Source organism: Prionailurus bengalensis, chromosome B4 (assembly GCF_016509475.1).
Source record: "Prionailurus bengalensis isolate Pbe53 chromosome B4, Fcat_Pben_1.1_paternal_pri, whole genome shotgun sequence".
Lineage (NCBI taxonomy): Eukaryota > Metazoa > Chordata > Mammalia > Carnivora > Felidae > Prionailurus > Prionailurus bengalensis.
Window position 1 is genome coordinate 136368874 of NC_057358.1, and position 21054 is coordinate 136389927.

Below are 21054 nucleotides of genomic sequence, written 5' to 3' on the forward strand. Positions count from 1 at the left end.
TGTGTGACCTCAGGCAGTCGCCTTCCCCTCTCTGAACTTCAGTCGCCTCCTCTGTCCACTAAGCGGTGTGGACTAGTCCCTACTGGGACTGACCTCGTGACTTAGTCTTGTTCCCCAGAGTGTTCCCGACGGTGTCTCACCAGGGTCTAGAACAGGGCTCCTGCTGGATCAGAGCTTGTGGACAGCTGACCAGGGCATGGGGTGGTGTTACAACAGGCCCCAGGGAAGGAAGCGAGTGTGTGGCTTGATGGGCTTTTGCGATAGGCTGACTGGATTCTTTGCTTCTGTTGGGCTGATGAGGGGAGGTGAGTAGGGAAAAGCACTTGGACCCATCTGTCCCCTCTCTTCACCAGGCCAGCACGGCCGCCCCGACACCTGCCCGGAGGACACCTCCCTCTCCTGCGGTTCAGGCACCTCTGGCACCTTGTCAGGCGCCGGGGAGGCCCCCCCTGCATGCCAGCCCGCTTCTTTGCTGCCAGGAGGGACAGCAGCAAGAAGGGACAAAGGGAAGAGCATTAATTTCCTCTGTGTGCTGACGACTTTGTATTCATCACGTCTTTTTACCCACAAAGCCCCTGCAAATTAATCAGTCCCTAAACGCCCCCCTCCTTCACTGCACAGATAAAGAGGGGGGAGCTGACGCCACGCAAGAAAGCCTGTCATGATTGGCCATTGGGCGTTTTATCCGGTCAGGTTGTAAGAGCTGCAGGATGATGTGACCACCTGAAAGCTAATGCAGCCTCAGGCTGTAACAACAGAGGTAGCAGTTCTAGAACAGAGGAGGGGACTTCTCCACACTCCTCCAGGATGGTCAGGCTGTTCCAGAGCCTCGGTTCTGGCTCCCCTAGCGAGAGAGCGGGTCCATCTGGAGAAGGCAGTGCGCACGATAGTTTGGGGGGCCAGGTCAAGATGAGTTTTGATGAGGCCGAGCCACAGGGTCTGTCACGTGTCCAGCGTCCTCTGTGGTGACGAGTCACTTTATTATTGATTTGTGTAAACTTAGGCAACCTCGCCGAGCCCGGCTTTTCCCAGATACAAAATGGGGATACCTACACTTGAGCGTCTGTGAACGTCATACACAGCTGGCGAATTGCCAGGTTCAGGTGGCCATCCAGACAGATGTGTCTGTGGCTGGGCCTCCAGCTCGGAGGGGCACGGTGCCCACTTTGCCGGGAAGGGAGAGCCCGGACGGGATTTGAGGGTATCGTGCAGCCTCTCGTGGCTCCTTTCCCCACCTGGCCTTGTGTACAGGAGCCTTGTCCCCCCATCTCCCACCCACTCTTCCCTGGGAGGGGAGAAGCCTCAGTTCCCTCCTCTGCTGAGGTGGGAGGACGAGGGGAGAGCTGACAGCTTCGTGCTCACTCCCCGATCCCCGGTAGTCGGGAGCCGCGGAGATAAATGAAACCGTGCAGTTGGAGTAATTTGTTAATTTGCTTAAGGAACACCCCCAAGTCGGAGACATGACATAAATACGTGAGTGTGGCTCGGGCTCCCCCGGCCGGGGCGACGCCGAGGTGGGACGGTGGGATGGACGGGTGACGTGAAGCGGAAACGTAGAGAATCCGAGCTTGAAGGTGGCAGGCTGGGTCCACCTCTTGTCTCCCGACTGCAGGGTGGGGAGGGGCTCCGTGAGGGCCCCCAGCTGACTCTGCGGCCTGGTGGCCTTGAAGGAGTCAGGAGCCGCTGACCCAGAGGCGTGGGGTCAGCTGGACCGACACCCGGTGTCACCTCCCCTGCTCACCTGCTGTGGGACCTGGGCAGGTCCTTGGCCTCAGAGCCGTAGCTACAAGAGTGTGTCTCGGAAGGTTCCGGGGGATCAGAGGGACCAGCCTTTCCCCAGCTGCTCAGGCCCCTGCGAACCTCCTGCCTCCCTGCTGGCAGCTGGAGCAGGGCCACCGAGGTTCTCTGCCCCTGTCGCCCTGTGGTGCTTCCTTCGCCAGACTTCTGCTGGGACCCGCCGGCACGAGGGGAGTGAGGCCAACACGTCTACTCCTGTGCTCCTGGGGCTCTCCGGCTTTGGGGAACAAGCAGATAGTCGGCACCCCTGGGCCGGCCCAGCAGGGTGGGCCGTGATAAAAGTAGGTGGGGAGGCAGAGGGCCTGGAGAGCCCGTCCCCCGCCTGACTGGTGGCACTGAGGGACAAGGGCCAGGCCTGTTCCCTGCAAGTCTCCAGGGATGCGGCAAGGGCCAGAAGCCAGGTGCCTGCCGGGAGTGGGCGGGACTTCCAATGAGTGACGCGGGCTGAGTGTAGGGACTGGGGCAAACTGACATCTACTTCCTGCCTAAGGGAGGCACAGATCCGCAGCATTTGACTGGACCAGGATCATGAAATGTGCAAATCGGTTGATCGACTGTTAGAAAACAAAGAATGGCATTTTACTGGGAATTTTTCGAGGGGTGTGTGTGTGTGTGTGTGTGTGTGTGTGTGTGTTTTATGTTGGCAACAAATTCGAGTAAAAAAGTTACGCCAAACAACATGTGTCTGTGGGCAGGTCTGGCCTGCAAACTCTGGCCCCGGGAAAGCTGCCTGTGAATATCATGTGAGTATCCTGTGTTGTGATCTCTGTTCCGTCCCTTCTGAAATCCCAGAACAGTTTTGCGAGGTCGGCATTCTTCTCCCCACCGTACAGGTGAGGAAACTGAGGCACACAGCTGGTTAGTGACAGAGCTGGGTCTGTCATTGTCTCAGGGCCTCCCCGAGTTGAGAAACACCGAAGAGGAGAAAACACTCTTTTCTCAAGCTTGTGAAGAATCCTGGGGTGGCTGGTGAGAAGTGTGAGCAGATTGTGGTTTTCTGCCAGTTTTTCAGAAAACACTTCTGGCTTCCCCTCTTCCCGCCCCCCGTGGCTGTGCTGGGAATCAGGTGGCCTTCGAACAGCCACAGAGCTCAAGGCTAGACAGGATTTGTGTGTCCCAGTTTCCGGGGTGGGGTGGGGATGTGGAGAAGGAAGTTTCTAACCGCGTTCTGGACTGTTCTGTTTCCTCGCGATTAGAATATAATAATTGTAGGTACAGTACCTGAAACATTGTTATTGTTCATCATGATGGTGATTTATTGTCTGCCATGAGACTCACTCTGCCCCTTTCTGGAGCTCACACAGGCCTGGGCAGACACACTTCTCCCTAAAAGGCCTATGGGAAGTCGGGTCTGACCACAGGTCGACCACATGTGATCCAATATTGCGGGTGTCAGTTCTCAAGGCAAATAATCCTTAGGATTTGGAGCATTTTTGGAATTGGGTTCATGACAAAACACTCAGACAGCAGAGGACATAGGGTTTCATGTCACAGTCAAGGGTGGGAAGGCCCTGCTGTTCCTGGACTGTGTTCCCCCCTGGGGAGCCAGTCACAGGGAAGGAACTATGTGGAGCCTGGGTGGGGGGGAGGCACAGAGATCCTTAGCCCCCAGGAAGGGGCATTCCCCAGGCACACCCACCTTGATCAGAGGGGAAACTGAGGCTCAGAGAGGTTAAGTGACTTGCTCAGATGATGGTTGATGGAGCCGGGATTTGAGCCGAGGTCAGCTGGCCCCGAAACTAAGCACTTTACCCTGTGTCTGCTCTTGTGGGGGTCACGGTCACCCGGGATCCGAGAAGATGCACTGTGAGGGAGGGGTCTCCACCAGCCAGACAGTCTTCTCCGTGTGCCAGGAGCCAGGGGGGGTTGAGGACCCCTGGGAGGGTCCCCTTTCTCATCACCTTGGGGCGCCAGGACAGAAGGCCAGAGCCAGAGGCGTGGCCGTGGCCTTCGGTGTGCTGGGACACAGCTCTGTGACCTGGGCTTGTTGGGGCGCTCTCCTGGGCTCTCCCCAAGCAGGTGGAAAGTGTCAGGGGCCACGCGGGGCTGGCTCAGAGTCCAGCTCTGCCACCCCCAGGCCACACGTCCTCCACCCGGGTGTCCCCTGCGCCTCAGTTTCTACATCGGCACCGTGGACGTGGTGGGTGCCTGGCGCAACGTACGTGCTCCAGCAACCCTCTGGGATCACGTGAGCTAGTCATTTATGCTGAAGAATTCGGGACAAGTGAAGTGACTCTCTCGCTGACACAGGTGATGGTAAAGCTTAGTGCCCCTGTTGTTGCTGTGGCTCCTTCAGAAACCAGAGTCAGGTCATTTAGAAGTTCCGTCCGATGGCCACGACTGCTTCTCTGTGGAATGGCCATGGAATGTCACCACTTGCCTGCCTGGACACTCCTGTCCGAGGCCCCGAGCTGGGCGGCTGTGTTCACGAACCCCTAGTGCTCGCCCGACCCACAGGACCCGCCCCGCCGGGAGGGGCCGCGAGAAGGGCGTGGGCCTCCGGGTTGGTTCACCTTCAGCTTTTCATTTTTCACCCCAATCAGGGCCCACAGGTGCCATCACGACTCTTTCTCCAGGCCCGGCGAGCCCGGCAGCTGAGGCTGGTGGGAGATGGGGAGTCAGGGGCCCCCCCGAGCCTGGGGCCAGGCTGGCTCTGGGGAGCGGTGGGGGCTGGGGGTGGGTGGCGGTTTACTGAGTCCACGGGGTTGTGCTGGTGGGGGGGGCAGCTGCGCTGGAAGCATCTGGGAGGCAGCCCCCACACCTGCTTAGGGCATCTGCCAGGTGGGGCCCCAGAGGACAGGCAGGAGGTATGGCGTGGGCTTCTGCCTGGGCTTCTGAGCAGAGCGAGGCCAGAAGGACCCTGTTACTGGTTCAATGTATGCTACGCATAGCCAGCTTTGTTTTGGTTGCTTCATGATGGGCCCTGGGACAGTGAGGCTGGGGGCGTAGGCCTGGGGGTCCAGGTCAGGGTCTCCTGTCCAGGGAAAAGTCTCCCAGACACAGAAAACAGAGGCGGGCAAGTCCTGAGCGTGGGGCGAGGCACGCTGCAGCTCAGAGGCCTGGAGGAAGCTGTGCGGGCCCCTCCCGCCGGCCTGGGGTCTGGTGGCCTGTCCCCTAGCGGCCGCCTGGGCGGACGGGCTGCGGGAGTGATGATGGGGCTGATCCGAGGGCACCCGCTGGGAGCGGGCGGCAGGAGCTGCTCTGCCAGGGATGCCAGTGGCCGTCGTCTGTCCCTGCCCGCTGTCCCCCCTCCCCCGGGGCCTTGTCGCGGCTTCCAGAAGGCCGACAGCGATGTGCTGTGTGTCTGTCTGCGTCCGCCTCTGCAGGGAGCCTGCCCTACGAGTACAAGATCGTGATTGCTGGCAACCACGAGCTGACCTTTGACCAGGAGTTCATGGCTGACCTCATCAAGCAGGACTTTTACTACTTCCCGTCCGTGTCGAAGCTGAAGCCAGAGAACTATGAGAATGTGCAGTCCCTCCTGACCAACTGCATCTACCTGCAGGACTCGGAGGTGACCGTGCGGGGCTTCCGGATCTACGGCTCCCCATGGTGAGTGCGCCGGGCGCCTTCCCGACCTCGGCTGGGGGCGCTGGAGGAGCTGAGGCTGAACACGCGGAGGGAGGTGGGGCGCGGACAAGCACCGGGGAGCCCCGGATCCCTGCTGGGCACTGCATCTGGGCTCTCCCCTCACCCGCTGTGTGACCCCTGGCAGGTCACGGCTGCTCTCTGAGCCTCGGTTTCCCCGTATCTAACTGGCAAGTAGTCATATCAGCCGTGTCCTCCGTGCGGTACTGTCTCACATACAGGTGGGTAACTGTCATCAACCCCGTTTTCCAGGTGAGAGTGTGAGGCACAGAGAGGGTGAGGACCTTGCCAAGTGTCACACAGCTAGGGAGGGGGCACAGCTGGCACTCCGGTTCCAGAACTCATGCTTTCAACCATCATTCTATATGCCAGGAGCCTCCCTATCGCCATGTCCCCTGACAAGAGGCGTAGGTGAGGGGGGACGATTGATCAGCCAGGCCGAGGAAAGGCAGCTGGAATTTTCGTGGAAGGCCAGAGACCTGGTGTACTGTGTCGTTTTAATCACAAGTCCACATCAGACCCTTACCCTCTGCCGGGCATGCAGAACAATCAGGCCTCATCCCTGTCTTGGTGGGGATCAAGGTGAGAACAAGTTGTGACTCTTCTGTGTGTGGTCTGTGGGTCCATCGGGGCCCTGGTGATAATGATGGTGATGATGGTCATGTTGATGATGGTGGTGATGATGACGATGGTGATGATGGTGATGGTGGTGATGATGGTAATGAAGGTGATGGTGATGATGGTGATGATGGTGATGGTCATGTTGATGATGGTGGCGATGATGGTGATGGTGGCGATGATGGTGATGGTGGCGATGATGGTGATGGTGGTGCTGATGATGGTGATGATGGTGGTGATGATGATGGTCATGTTGATGATGGTGGCGATGATGGTGATGGTGGTGATGATGGTGGTGATGGTGATGGTGATGATGGTGGTGATGATGGTAATGAAGGTGATGGTGATGATGGTGATGATGGTGATGATGATGGTGATGGTAATGGTTGATGATGGTGATGGTGGTGATGATGGTCATGTTGATGATGGTGGTGATGATGACGATGGTGATGGTGATGATGGTGGTGATGATGGTGCTGCTGATGTTGATGATGGTGGTGATGGTGATGGTCATGTTGATGATGGTGGTGATGATGATGGTCATGTTGATGATGGTGGCGATGATGGTGATGGTGGCAATGATGGTGATGGTGGTGCTGATGATGGTGATGATGGTGGTGATGATGATGGTCATGTTGATGATGGTGGCGATGATGGTGATGGTGGTGATGATGGTGGTGATGGTGATGGTGATGATGGTGGTGAAGGTGATGGTGATGATGGTGATGATGGTGATGATGATGGTGATGGTAATGGTTGATGATGGTGATGGTGGTGATGATGGTGATGATGATGATGGTGGTGATGATGACGATGGTGATGGTGATGATGGTGGTGATGATGGTGCTGCTGATATTGATGATGGTGGTGATGGTGATGGTCATGTTGATGATGGTGGTGATGGTGATGGTCATGTTGATGATGGTGGTGATGATGATGGTCATGTTGATGATGGTGGTGATGATGATGGTCATGTTGATGATAGTGGTGATGGTGGTGATGATGATGGGGATGGCCGTTATAGTGGTGATGATGGGGATGGTGGTAGTGGCAGCAGCAAATCATTCCTGAGCAAATTCTGTTAGCTGGTCCCTGGGCTAAAGTCTCATAAGCATTGTTTCTAATTCGTACTCAGCCCTGACAGGACCGATTCACTGTCCCCATTCTATGGGTGGACAGGTCAAGTGTTCCCTAGAGGCCCAGCTGGCAATAGCCACAGGGTGCCAAGTGCTGGCAGGGTGAGGAGGGTGCCATACACGGTGGAGAGAGACCACATGTCCTTGAAAGTGTGGCATGATCCCAGAAGGCTGCTTGGAGGAGGTGAGGTGACCTGAGTTATGAGGGAGGAGAAGGGCCTCCCCAGTTATGGAGGTGTAACAGGGCCCGAAGCTGTCAGAGTAGTACACGCAGGGAGGCTGAGGGACGATTTGGGGGCACACGGGGACTGTAGGGTGCAGGGACTTCAGGGAGAGCTGTTACCAACGCAGTGTCTGGGAAACCCCTGGGCTGCCTGCTGGACGCCACACCGTGACGCCTGGTGGCCAGAGGCTGCGGGTGGGTTTAGGACCTTGTCCCGTCCTGCCAAGGCCTCCTCGTGGGGCAGAGGGGTCATGTGGCTGTCCTACCGTCCCTGAGCCCCAGGAGGTGCCTGCTGTCATCTCTCTGGTCCTCACCGTGTCCACGGTCGGTCTCCATGAGCTCCCCGCAGCCTCTGAGGTCTCAGATGAGGACTGCTGGGGCACTGGAGGACGTGGTGAGCTCGGTGCCCAGGACAGGAGCAGAGGGGAGGTGGCTGAATCCGCCTGGCAGGCCGCCGGAGCCCAGACTTGGAGAAGAAGTCTGGCTGGGCACGGCAGAAGGACTGGAGCGGGAGGCCCGCGAGGGGGTCAGGAGGGCCAATGGGAAGGCCTTCAGGTACCAGACCAGCCAATCTGGACAGCATCTCTGTGCCCCGTGTTTCCCACACCCCTTGCCCCTACACACCCGCATGCACACACACCCCTTCTTAAAAATGTCATGTTCTGTAGGAATTAATAGTGTGGCTTTGGAACCAGACTGCCTGGGCTGAAACCTGGGCCTCACCCTTGATGGGCTGTGTGACCCTGGGCAAGTCACTTAACCTCTCTGTGCCCCACTTCCCTTCCCTGCAAAACGGGAGTGGCAGCACACCTCCTGCAGAGGGTGGTCGTGAAGGTGTCGGGGGTTCAGCCGGGCCTGGTGCCCCCACCATCAAGCTCTCCGCGAACAGAGACACCATTGCTGTTCTTTGCTCCAGAGGCCAACCTTCCGACACCGCTTGGCCAGAACCCAGTAGGTGGGATGGAGGACAGGCAGGGGGTGGGGACTGGCAGGTGCCCCCCTGCGCCCACCCACTTCCCCCCAGGGCAGCTGTGTGCACCCCCAGGGCTGGGCACTGAAGAACCCCTTTGGCAGCCTTCTCTTAGGGCTCATGGGTGAGTGGAGGGCCAGGGCCAGGGCCCGTGGTCCCCTGTGCCAGCTGGAGGCCAAATCCTGGTGCTCCCGAGGCCAGAGTGAGGCCAGCGGTTGGTGCGACTGCTCTGTGCTTGGGCCACCAGTGGTTCCTGTGTTTGGCTTTTGTGACTTCCAACATGGACAGTTCTAGACTCTTTAGTTCTGGTTCTCCTGGGGCCTTACTGCTTTCTCCTTGACGTCCTTACCTGTCGTCCTGACTGTCTGTGGGAGTGGGAGGGGCGCAGGACAGAGAAGGGACCCAAGGAGGCCTTGGTGAAATCCAGGAGGGCTCCCTGTGGGAGGGGGGATTTGAAGTGGGGTTTGCACAGGTGGAGGAGGCAGGAGAGGAGCCATGTCTCTGAGCCCCGTTCTGTGCTGGGCTCCACCAGACTCTTTGGGGTGCTGTTTCACAGCCCTCGATGCTGAGGGCTAAATGGTACCTCCTCTGTGCTCCCCGTGCAGGCTGGGAGCTGGCGTTCTAGCAGCTGCCCTGGTTTCCCGTAGGCCCCATCTGGGGCTGGGAGACGGTGGTGGGAATCATAGCAACAGCAGTGGCCGGGCAGTTGGTTGGTTAGGGAAAGGCCGTTCAGATCGGGGCACCGTGACTATGTAGCTGTGTGACTTTGGGCAAGTGCCTTAACCTCTCTGGTCCCTCTGTAGAGTGGGGAAGTGACGCCACCCACGTTACAGGCAGTTGTGAGGTCTGTGTGGGCCCATCCAGAGGAAGGCCTGGCCCAGAGCGAGGCGCTGGAGGTTGGTTGTAATGACTGTTCCCGGGAACCCCCGGGGTGGGGGCCGGGAGGGTAGCTCTCCTCTGGCTGATACCTCGACAGCCCCCAAGGCAGGGCCAGGACTCTAATGATCCCATTTCACAGAAGGGCGAGTAGAGGACCTGGCCTGCCCAGCTTGTCTGTGATGACTGGCTGTCTATATAACGACTGGTTGTCTAGACTCCTAGTTGGGCTCTTTCTGCTCCAGGTTAGAGGCCATTCGGTGTCCTCGTATGAACACCTACTACGTGCCAGGCCCAGAACCACGGGCTGTATGTGTGTTCCTTGGTTCTCCAAAAAGCCTTCTGATGCGCCTACGCCTTATTGGCCCCGTGAGGATATGGCGGCCAGGGCACCCGACTGATGCTCTCAGGGTGACCTGTTAATTGCCTACTTCATTTGTCAGGGCTTTATTGAGTGCCACACAGTGATCTGGGTCCCGGGGACATGCTGGGAACCAGACGGGTGCAGCTCTTGCCTTCACGGGGTTTGTGTCCCCCGTGGGAGGCACATCAGCCACCAAGTCCTTGATTCCGCAAAGGCCAGGGGGCCAGGGCCTGGGAGCTGGGCTCCGGGCAGGCTTCCCATGGGAGGGGCAGGGGCTGAAGAGGCACAGGTGGCCACGGAGGGTGGGGGGCCGGGGAAGGGTGTGACGGTCAGAGGGAACAGCTTGAGGGGCCGTGGGTGTTCTGGGCGCAGAGCATGGCTTCCAGCCTGGGGGTGGGTCGCGGTGGGAGAGCGGAGGCCCTCACCCTGGGCGCTCAGCTCTCTCAGTGAGTCACAGCTCCCTCTGCCTGTCGCCCTGTGTTATCAATCCATGGGGACCCAGCACATCACAGCTGAGTCCCGGAAGGGAGACCACGCTCAGAGGCGCAGGCCCGGCTGTCAGTCAAGGGCTCATTCCCTGGGCCCAGACACGGCAGACGCATCCCTAGGCTCTGCCTGTCGCTCCATGTCTGACCTTGGGGAGTCACGCCTCTCTGAGCCTCGGGGTCCCAACTGCACCAGGGGCACCGTGGGAAACGGCACGAACCTGTCCCTGGGAGGCTATTCACAGCCGGGGCCGATTCTGCCTGCTGCGGGGCTCATGCACCGACTCCCGCCAACTGTCTGTCGAGGCTCAGCCCCCAGCCCCCGCCACCTGGGCACAAGGCAAAGCTCGTGGCAATTGTTACTAAATTCGGATGTTCGGGTTTTCCGTTCCTTTCCCTGCTCTTCACATGTGGACTCACCCGGATACTACAAGGAGATGTTCTCTCCAGCTTTAGATGCCTAGTTATACCAGCGGGGAGATCAGAGACTGAATAAAGCAGCACTAGCCACGAGGACCTCATAGCATAGGCGTCGGAAGCACGTGGGCGAGGCTGACCCAGGTTGAGAGACAGACCTATTTAGTGTGACCCTAGCAGGCATGGGGAGGGGGCACAGAAGGCAGAGAAAAAGGCAGGCTCTCATCCTCGAGGGAAGACTATCCTGCAGGCAGGAACCAAGAAGAGAGGTGGTGAGACCTTCCTGAGTGGTGAGCTGCCCATCACAAGGGGCGTGCAAGCACAGACCCGCTGTGTTTGGGCCTGGTGTCCTCCCAGCCCCTCCCGCATCTGCCTGCACTGATGATCCCCACGCAGAGGGACGTACTGGCATGCTCTGCACTTGGTCCTGCACTCGGAGGGAGGGCAGTGTGCCCAGGCTGGCCTTGACATTGGGGACTCTCCAGAACCAGCTGGGAAGGGGACACAGAGAGCAAACTCGTGGTCACCGCGATCGGCTTTTCTTCTAAGTGGTGCCACCAGGAGATAGATGCTGTGCTTGGGAGAGAGAATCGTTCCAATTTTTTGTGGGGCCACCTACCCTGAAGGCCACAAGGCCGTCATGTGCCCAGCCCCCAGCAGGGCTCTAGGGACCCCGAAATGGACCAGGCCTGGGTCTGCCCTCTGGGAGCTCAGATGAGGTGGGGGGTGTCCATAACCGCTGACACCCCGTGCTGACCCAGGCCGTCCCTGGCCCCAGGCTCTTGACGGTCAGTGCAGAGCTTGACGCGGGGCTCGAACCCACGGACTGCGCGATCACGACCTGAGCCGAAGTCGGACGCTGAACGGACGGAGCCCCCCGGGGGGGCCCCGGTGTTGTAAGGGCTTATTAAATTACGTCCATTCTGCTGTGCTGGTGCCTCAGGCCGGCTTTCCTGCGCGGTCCCCCGATGGCCAGTGAGGCTGAGACTCTTATGTCAGACCCTTGGATCTCTTCTTTTGAGAAGGGCTCACGTCTTTTGCCCATTTAAAGAAAAAATAATTGGGTTGTCTGTCTCTTTCTTATTGGCTCATAGAGAGTCTTCAGGGCTTCCGAACAGGAGCTGTAACGTTACAAGTGGCTTTTCCTCCTCTGTGATTGTCTCTCTGCGGTGCCTTCAGATGGCCAGAAGTGCTGAATTTTGGTGTCGTCGGCCGTATTGGTGTCTTGCTTTCCGTGCTCTGTTCGAGAAATCTCCGCCTCCCCGGAATCGTGAAGACACGTCTCTGTTGTCTTCCGGAAGCTTTGCCGTGTAGCCCTTCCTGCCCTTTTCTGCTCCTGCTCAGTACTGCCACTTCCCCCTTACGCGTGGGGTCTGTGTGTGGGCCTCTGCGGCTCCCTCCGTCCACTTAGGGCCGCACCGTCCACGACAGGGCCACCCTGTCGTCATTACTCTGGCGATGGTTTTCTTTCCTACTGGAACGTTTGGGGCTTCCTGAGAACAGGGACCTGAATCTCGGTTTGGTGGTCCTCACTCCAGTCTAGTACAGTGCCTGGCTTAGCAGAATAAATGTTTGTTGGATGGATGGATGGATGGATGGATGGACAGGTGACAGATAGCGGGCCGTGGGGACTCAGTTAAAAGTCAGACCTGGCGTGGCGTTCCTGCGTCTGTCTTTCTGGGGCCTCTTCCAAGTGCATCCTCAGCCTCCTTGCCTGCCTCCTTCCTCCTCTCCCTCTCCCTCCTCCTCCTCCTCCTCCTCCTCCTCCGTGCTGGTCTCTCTAAATCAGGGCCTGCCCATGCCGTCTCTCAACTTACCCCCAGGCTGGAGGCCAGATCCCTGCCCCCCCACCGCCGCACCCTGTTCCCTCCCTACCCCGGCAGAGGCTCCATCACTGAGGCCCGCAGTCCAGAGTCTCGCCAGGGCTGTGTGTGTCTGGGCCGCTGTCCCTGGGGCACCGCGACTTTCCAGGCCTCAGGGGAGCCACGTCCGGGCCCCTCGGGAACAGACTGCGCTGAGCCCTCACCAGCCCGGCTTAGAGGAAGGGGTGGGAACCAACCGCCGAAGAGAGGAAGGACTCAGCTGTTACAGAATCTTAAGCGTTGGGAAAAAATTCTGTATACATACCGTATTCATTTATGGGTCTTGGATACATTTTTTTGTTCTCATTTAACTGAAAACGGCCTTGATTTGAAGAAAAAAAAAAAAAAGAGGAGCGAGGGAGGGAGTGAAATTGGCATGCAGCTTGTCCATCTGGTCTAATTACTTCTGGTATTTTGAAAGAAGGAATGTAAACCTGCTGAGACATTAAACTTTGAGAAGTGGCTGCCGGCCGTTGCTGGGCGTCTGGGCGCGGATCCTGGTTCTCAGCTTGGCGGCCTGGCACTGCCTCCTCCAGGCAGGTGTCCTGCCCCTCTCCCAGGGAGCCAGGGGCCTGGGGGACTGGCTCTCTCTACACGCCAGGCCACGCTTGAACGCTTGTGCTGCCGGGCGGGTCCCGGCCGGGGGATCTGGGGTCCGAATCCAGGCTTTCTGTGAGATGACAGCATGGGTAGACCCCCTGTGGCGTTGTTCTCGGGATTCTGGGAGGTCATGGGCATAAAGTGCTTGGCACAGAGTAGCCAGTCGGCACACGGTGGTCCCGCCCACCCCCTAACCCTCTACAGCTCGCTGCCTGGATTGTCCAGAGATCAAGGTTTCCTGTACAGCCAGGGGGTGCCCACTGAGCCGCCTCGGGGGACGGGGTGCGGGCAGGGGCCGAACCTTCCATGTCCTTCCCTCCCTGTGTGCGCAGGACAGGCCGCCGGGAGGGGTGGGGGCAGGAACTGAGCCGTCTGGCCGTTTTAAGGGGCAAAGGTCTGCTTGTTGGTGGATGATCCCGATGGCACCTGTTCTCACCGCTGCCCTGGAGGCCCCGCGCTCAGCCGCTTCTAACCTTCTTAGCCGTCAGTGGGGTCTGGACCCTTGTCCCCACTGGAGAGCTGAGGAGGCTGAGACCCAAGAAGGGAAGGGACTTGCTTCGGGTGCCCCAGTGCCTGAGAGGCGGGTTCCACCCGGATGGTTCCCCCCCACCGCCAGAACTGGGTACAGAGAGGTGCTAAAAGGTTTCTTTTTTAACTTAAAATAAGTCTTTTGGAGAAAAAAAGAATAGAGGCTAATATAGTGAAATCCTGGCTTCTTCCTTGCCCTGGAGGCTCCCGCCAGGATGTGGTTGAGGTCCTGGGACCCTCCAGGCCTGAGGCCTGTGGTGGCCCATGGCCCGCTGTGCCCGGCTGCAGCCAGAGGCCGCTGGGGGCACAGGGAAGCCCCCCCTGCCCCGTGGCCACGGCTCCCCCGACTTCGGGGACACCGCCCTTCCCAGGAACACCGCGGAGTCCGTTTGCCACTGGTGCCCTCTCCACTGCGCTCCCGGGAAGGCACAGGGAAGGTGCCGCTGTGGCTCAGCGCCAAGCCGCTTACCCAGAATGCTTTGCTCTTTCTCTTAAGAAAACCTTTTCAATCTTTCAAAAAAACATTTATTATTTTTTTTTTTAGTCTCCCTCTAATAATTGCCCAAGCTGTTTGGGGCGTTGGCCAGTGGGATTGCACACTGGTGTGCTATGAAGCTCTGCCCGGGGACGTCCCGGGCAGCCCAGTTTGGGGGTGTAGCCTGGTTTGGGGGTGCCCATAAGACAGAAGTGTGCCCGCCTCGGTCTGTGGGTACATGTGGCTGGGGATGGCTTACTTTTGCTTCTTGACCGAGGGCTTCCTGGGCCACATGGACCCGCCTGCTGGAGGACAAGCCCTGGCCTGGGGGTCAAGGGCATCTTCCATCTGGTGGAATCGTCCTGCCTCTATGTGGTCACGGGGTGGCCTTTTCTGCTCCACTTCCCTGCCTGCCCCCCGAAGCCCTCCGGGGGCCCAGCTTTACAGAGGGAGGGTGGCAGGCCCAGCTCCCTCCCCTTAAGCCCCCGAGGCCTCCTGCTTGTTACTTCTGGGCCAGGAAGACCCACCTTCCCTGGTTCAAAGGCTGCTGGTCTCTGTGTACCTAAAGCTGTGTTTCTTAGAATTCGTCTCGTGTTTCTAGGTGGTGTTGGCACGGGGCTGTGGCCTTCCTCTCCCGGCTTTGCTCCCTCTTCTGCAGCACGACCCCTGAGACCCCTCACTCAGCAAGCTCCCCAGGGCCTGCTCTGCCTGCCTAGCAACGGGGCGAGTCAGGATTGTTCTCATCCCCATTTTGCAGATGGGGAAGGTGAGGCTTGGGTAGCCGAGGAACGGGCCTGAGATCTCGGCCCTAGGCAGAGCTGCTCGGGGGTCCCGCCCAGGCAGGTGGGCTTGGGCAGCTTTGGGAGTGACCGGCCTGGACCGGCCAGCAGGCAACCTCGTCAGCTGCTCCTTCCCTTCTGGCCCCGTCCCGCTGGCGGGATGCGGAGCCCCGACGGGGCTTCCTGGATCCCTGGGCCCAGCATGTTCTCCCTGAGCTCCGGGTCCTGCTTCTGTGAAATCAGACTCGGATTCTCCCCTCCCAGGGCCGGCCAAGGGCGGGATGAGGGCGGCACGCAGAGCCGCTGGGGGGGGCATCGCAGTGACCTCGACCTCGGTGCTACTGCCCCGCCTGCCCCCTCGGGTCGGGGATGGGCTGTGCTCAGTGGAAGCCACGGGGCCCGCCTGCCCCTGGGACTGGCCGATGCCGGCCTGTGACAGTGCGAAGGGGGTCGGGAGCCAGCCGACACAGGCGTGCCCGCCACCAAGGGTCCGGCTGCTGCTCACGTCCTGTCTCCTCCCTCCGCTGGATTCCGGCGGTCGCCAGCCCCACGTGCCACAGGCAGCCGGCGAACTCTGGTGTCGGGAAGAAATTCCTCATGGTCCCTGGTCTTATGCTGTGCTGCCTCCACTCACACACACGCACACACACACACGCACACACACACGCACACACGCACACACACACGCACCCGCTCCTCTCTCGCGCGCAGAATTTCTCCTTTGCCCCTTTCCTGTCCTTTGTTGCTTCCACGTTGTTGTTATTTTCTTTACAGAGGGCCCCTCAACACATATGCGCCCGATTCTACAGGAGATTAATGTTTGAAACGAATTGTCTGCCTTCTGAGTCCCAGCGAAACAAAAGATGAATGGTCCGCACCTCCGAAGGGTGGGGGAAATTAATTAGGAATGACAAAGGACCCCATTCTTCGGTTCCACTTATCTTGCTGCTGACTTGCGGCAACTGCTGGGTGCCAGGGCAAGGTGTGTGATTGACAGTCCTTGGGGACGTGTTGCCAGCCCGCGTGGCCCTGCCCCCTCGCTGGCAGCCGCTGGCCCTGCCGCTGCGAGGTGGCTCCCTCAGCCTCGCCCTTGCCCTCGGGGAGGACAGAGGAGAAAGGCCAACCCCTCTATCAGAGCTGGGCAGGTGGGAGCGGCAGCCCGCACTGTGGGATGTCCCCAGGGGTCAGGGGAACCGCCTGTGGGGTGAGGGGTCAGCATGAACCCTCTCGGGGAACCCGGGTGTGTCACTGACCTCTGAGCCCCGGTTTCCCCTGCTGCCGAATGGGAGCACAACCTCCCTGGAGTGCCAAGAGTGTCCCGGGCAGCACTTGGGGACAGTGACACGGGGCAGCCTCATCTGAGATGCTCTGCATCCTGGCCGTCTCTGAGAGAAGGCAGAAGCTTCCTCTCTGTGGGGAGTGGGGCCACTGCCTTCCTCAGACCGCAGCCTCTGCCTCCATAGCATGAGGGGTGGCAGTGAGAATGTGTGTCCCCGCGGGGTCCACTGTGACAGGCTGTCCCCTCTACCTGGCAGGGCAGCCGTCCTCAACCCCCAGCCCAGGAGTGGGCGGCCTGGGGAGGCAGGGGTTCCCGCAAAGGAGGTGAGTCGGACGCAGCAGAGGGTGTGAGCACACTGAGCCTGCTTCACCTCTGAGGCCTCATCTGTGAAATGGGCACATGAGCCCCCCCGGGCAGGTCATGGGAGGCCAGATGCCCAGTGGAGGCTGAGTGTCTGTTCTCGCGCTGGTTCCTGCTGCAGCCCTCGGGGCTTCGGGACTCCAGGGGCTCTGGGGGGGGGGGGGCGGGGCTCCCATTGGGAGGGTGCGCAGAAGAGGGGGCTGATGCTTGGTTCTTCCCACCTGCCTGCCTTCCGGGCAGAGCACCTGCTGTTAATTCTATCCTACATTCATTCATTCCTGCATCCCGGGAGCAAACCCTCCTTGAGGCCGCCTGGGCTCTGCCATCTGTCAGGCAGGAGGGATTTTGACCTCGGCCTGCCCTGCGGGAGCCACCATGAGGGCATGCAGAGAAGGGAGGGTCACCTGTGCTTGGGGGATGATGTGACCAGGGGAAGCCTCCTGGAAGAGGGGGCCTTTAAGCCAAGCCTGAACAAATAATGGGTCATGGACTCTGAGGTGAGGCTAGGAAGGGCCTTTCAGATGGCTGGAACAGCAGGTGCAAAAAGCCAGAGGTGGGGCAAGGCTGGGCTGTGTTCAGGAAACAGAGAGGCTTGTTGTGGCCGGCAGGTGGTGAGTTCAGCAGGAAATCTGAGCAGGACAGTTCAAAAGGTGGGCTGGGACAGAGCCCAAGGGCCGGTGTGCCAGGCCGTGAGGTCTGGGCTTGTCCTGCAGGCATAGGGAGCCATGGAAGGCTTTGGAGTAGAGGAGTCACATAGGGGAACAGTTGAGAAGGGGGGCACCAAGGGCCAGAATCACAGGCTACTTCCTCTCTGTCCAGCCAGGCTCAGAGGGGACCTGGCAGGGTCAGGGGTGGGGCTGGGACCTGGCAGGGGAGACTGGGAGCTGCTCAGAGGGACAGGCAGGCAGTTGCCATTGAAGAGGGGGAAACCTGTGACCTGAGCACCCCAGCAGGATCCTCTTTGGGCCAGTCGCCCATTGGGCACAGGAGGCGGGAACCAGGAACCCCCGGAATCTCTCTTGCCTCCTGTGTGTCCTCGGACACACCTCTTAACCTCTCTGTGCCATTGTTTCGGTGACTTTAAAGTGAGAGCCTCCCCGGACCTTGTCCTGAGGGTTGGCTGATTTGAGATGGGGAAGTGGCCGGTAAAGTAGGGATTTGCTGAGGAAGGGGAGGCAGGATTCCTGGTCCTATTTGCATAATTCTGGCTTGAAGGCAGAGAGCCCAGGCTCTGGAATCCGCTCTCTGGGTTTGAGCCCTGGTTGCGTCACTTGGTCACCAGGTAACCCTGAGCAAGTCTCTGTTCCTCCCCACACCTCGGTTTCTGCATCCGTAAAATGGAGCAGTGATGGCAGCTGCCTCCCAGAGTGGGTGTGAGGACGGGGGGCTCATGGAACATCCCTGGAGGTGTGCTGGTGTGGGTGCCCTCTTGGGGTCCCCGCAGCGCCCCTCGGCATTGGCAGAGGGAACCCCGATGCCTGCCCTTGGGCATCGTACCCTGGCCTGGGTGTGCCCCTGGGCCCAGCCCCACTCCGGGGCACCCTGGGGCCTCCTCTGTCCACACACCCCAGCATCCCCGGGAAATGGGTGGGCCACCCCTCAGGCTACCGGAATGGCCCCAGGGGACACCCCCGCCTGGGGGCTGCACGCCTTACCTGGCAAAGCGGAGCAGCTCTAGACGAGCCCCGTCCCCCTCCCTTCTGCCGTCGGGGACCCGGGATTCACGCTTCGGGGGGAAATCATTTAATGATTGGCCACGAGGAGGTCATTTATATTGGCTAAGCGGGCTTAATTAGACTGGATTCGAAGGTTACCATAAGCGCACAAAAAAGCTGTTAAGGGGTTAACCTCTGAGAGATTACATTGTATTCAGCGCTCTGTTAAAGTTTGAATTAATTTTTCCCATGGGTTTGTTCACATTCTAATTTTCAACTAAATGAGACATCTGTTTCAGAAAAGGAAAATTTGCTCTGGTTGTCATGGCAACTATCATTCTGTAAGAAAATTATTCCAATGGTTACTTTAGAACAGAAAGACAGAAATTCAGGACATAAAGCCGCTTCCCATCGCTCAGTCGGGTTTCTGATTCATCCGACCTCCTTGGGGTCTGGGACGTGTCCTGGAAGGCGTGCAGACGTGGGGTTCCTGGCCCTCCTCGTGGCGAGGCTGGGTCCCAGGGCTAGGTCACACTGGAGACGGGGAATGTTCTTTTGCAGGGTCCCCGGATCCTGTCTTGGGCATTCGCAGTCCCACACCACTGGCTGCTCCCGATGTGGGTGGGCCAGTAGCGGGGGCGGGTGGGGGTGCTGGACCCTGGCTGCCTAGGCGGGAGGCCTTTGAGCCTCTGCCTGCCCTGTCGTCGGCCTGGAAACCCGGGCAGTCTTCCACTTCACCTCTGGCCCTAAGGGGCCTGACCGGATGAGGAGGAGGTCGATGGGCCATCTGGGGCTGACTTCCCCTTGAACTGGCACCACCTCTTCCCGTGGCAGAAACCCAAATGCACATCATCCAGGAGGGGCTGGAGAGTTTTCCGGGCCCTGTGGGCTGGTCTAAGGCCTCTGGGGAGGGCGCTCACCCTGAAGAGGCTGTCTCTCCAAGTGCTCTGGTCCTGCTCCTGGCCACCCTGGAGAAAGCCCCCCTGGCCCCACAAGGGTGCTCCCCAACCCATGGGCCATCCTGGGAAATGTCTCCTGTGGATGTCTGCCTGTGTGATTTGACCCTTCCTGTTCCCCCTAAAATTTCAGTAAGAGCTAAAACACCCCCTTTTCCCGTTGACAGAGCTCCTGGGTACTTAGAAAGCGTTTTCCTAATGGAAGTACAACTTCGTCGTTTTAAACCTCCTCCCTCTCTTCTTTTCCTGCCCCCTGTGTCAGGGGTACAGCACTGAGCAAGAAGGACCCCCCCCTGCCCTCATGGGGTAACGTCTGGGGACATAGGCACCATTGTCCTGCTGGGAGAGGTAAAGTGAGAGGCCCGGGGGCAGAACCAGGAAGGATGTCTGATGCCAACTTCAGGGCCTTGAGCAGCCTCTCAGGGCATCCCCGGGGGCAGGGTGGATTCCACCATCCCAGGACTTGAGGTGGTGAGTCTCCAAGAACTCGGCAGGTGCATCTACGGGGAGACGCCACCCCCAGGGGAAGGCTCCGTGGTGCTGGGCGAGGAGAAGCTGGGCAGGTGGAGGCAAGCGTGGGCTGGCTTCTGGGGGTCTGCGGGGTCTCTGATGGATTTCTAAGCGTCTCTTTCAAAAAGCCACCCCTTGCTGTGGCTCACGGGAACTAACAGATGCCTTCTCTCCATGCAGATGAGGCCTCGTCCCGTCTTGTAAATATTTGATTAGAGTTTTGAAGAATGGATCCTGTGTTTGGAAGGCAGCACCAGAAACACGTTGCTCCTTTCCCCGGAGGCTGACGGGGCTTTGGGCTCCTGGGAGGACCCCTAGGCTTGGCTTTCTGAGTGCCTTCCAGAATGCTGCTGCCTTCCCTGCAGTGCCTGAACCCTGGCTCAGCCAAAGCGGGGCTCTGCGTGCGCTCAGGGTTCTAGGGCCTCAGAAACTGCGGAGCCAGGAGCTCAGCGTATTAGGGCAGGAGCCTGGAGCGGGACTGTCAACCGTTTCTGACCAGGAACCGTGGTAGGAGAAGGTATTTTACGTTGTGAATCAGTACATCCATCCGTGGGTGTCTATTTAAATACAAATATATTTAACTGAAGAATCCTTCCCCTGCTAGGAGGTACCTTTTTCTGTGATGTTTTCTTTTCTTTTTTAAAAAAATGTTGGGACCCATCAAAATGCCGTTTGAAAAACCCAGCCCTAGGTCAAAGGTTTTTCATGCAGGCTCCGTGGATGCATTTCAGGAGGGGCCCACAACAATGATGGTGAGAGTGATGGGGACGATGACGATGGTGATGGGGGTGATTATGGCGGCTGTAATGCACTGAACGAGACGCTGTTTGAAGCACTTTAGGTGGAATCACTGGTTTATTCCTCCCACCAGCCTTATTGAGATGGTATTATTATTCCCGTGTACAGATGGGGAAATTAAGGCCCAGAGAGAAGTTGAGTCACTTGCCAATGGTCACACGGGTAGTAAGAGGTGTGCCCATTGTCACTCAGCCCGGTCTGACCCCAAGGTTGCCATGAGGTTGGGTATAAAATTGTGTGCGTGCAGGGGTGCATTTTCTGTGGAGAGAGCTCTCACCTTTGTTCAGATGTGCAAGGGCAGCCCTATGTGGATGTGCCAGTGATAGGAGGTGTCTTCTGAGGGGACTGTCCCCAAGGCCAACCCACCCAGATGCTGTTCCCCAGCCCCGGCCACCTGGTCTTGTCACCTGGCAGGTGCTTCCGGTGGTTGGGGGTCCCCTGGGCAGCCCAAACCTGGGGACCCAGTCCCTCTGTGCCTGCTTCTCACCATCTATCTCTCCGTAGGCTCAGAGTGCAGATCCCAGGCCCCCTCCGGTCCAGGTGGTTCTCCTGGGGCCCATTCATCTCTTGGTATGAGGACCCTCCTTGGCTCCCCCTACAGAACAAGACAGGAGCTACAACCCTTCCCTTCGAGGCCAAAACTTAGGCTGGCAGGGGCTTGGGGAGATAGATGGTGGCCCGGTGGGTTCTGCCCACTTTTGTAGGTTTTCCTGGGTGGCACCTGGGGGCTGTCTTTTGGCTACGGGGCATCATTTTCAGTTTTGAGGCTTCGGCTTCA

General features: G+C 58.9%; 1 protein-coding gene across 1 annotated transcript in view; it reads left to right on the forward strand.

Annotated features, from left to right (window-relative positions):
- The window catches only part of MPPED1 (metallophosphoesterase domain containing 1), a 73959-nt gene that overhangs the window by 44878 nt on the left and 8027 nt on the right, over nt 1-21054 (forward strand). The window contains exon 4 of the mRNA XM_043562838.1: nt 5124-5349. Within this exon, the coding sequence (XP_043418773.1) occupies nt 5124-5349 (226 nt within the window). The remainder of the gene's footprint in view (nt 1-5123; nt 5350-21054) is intronic.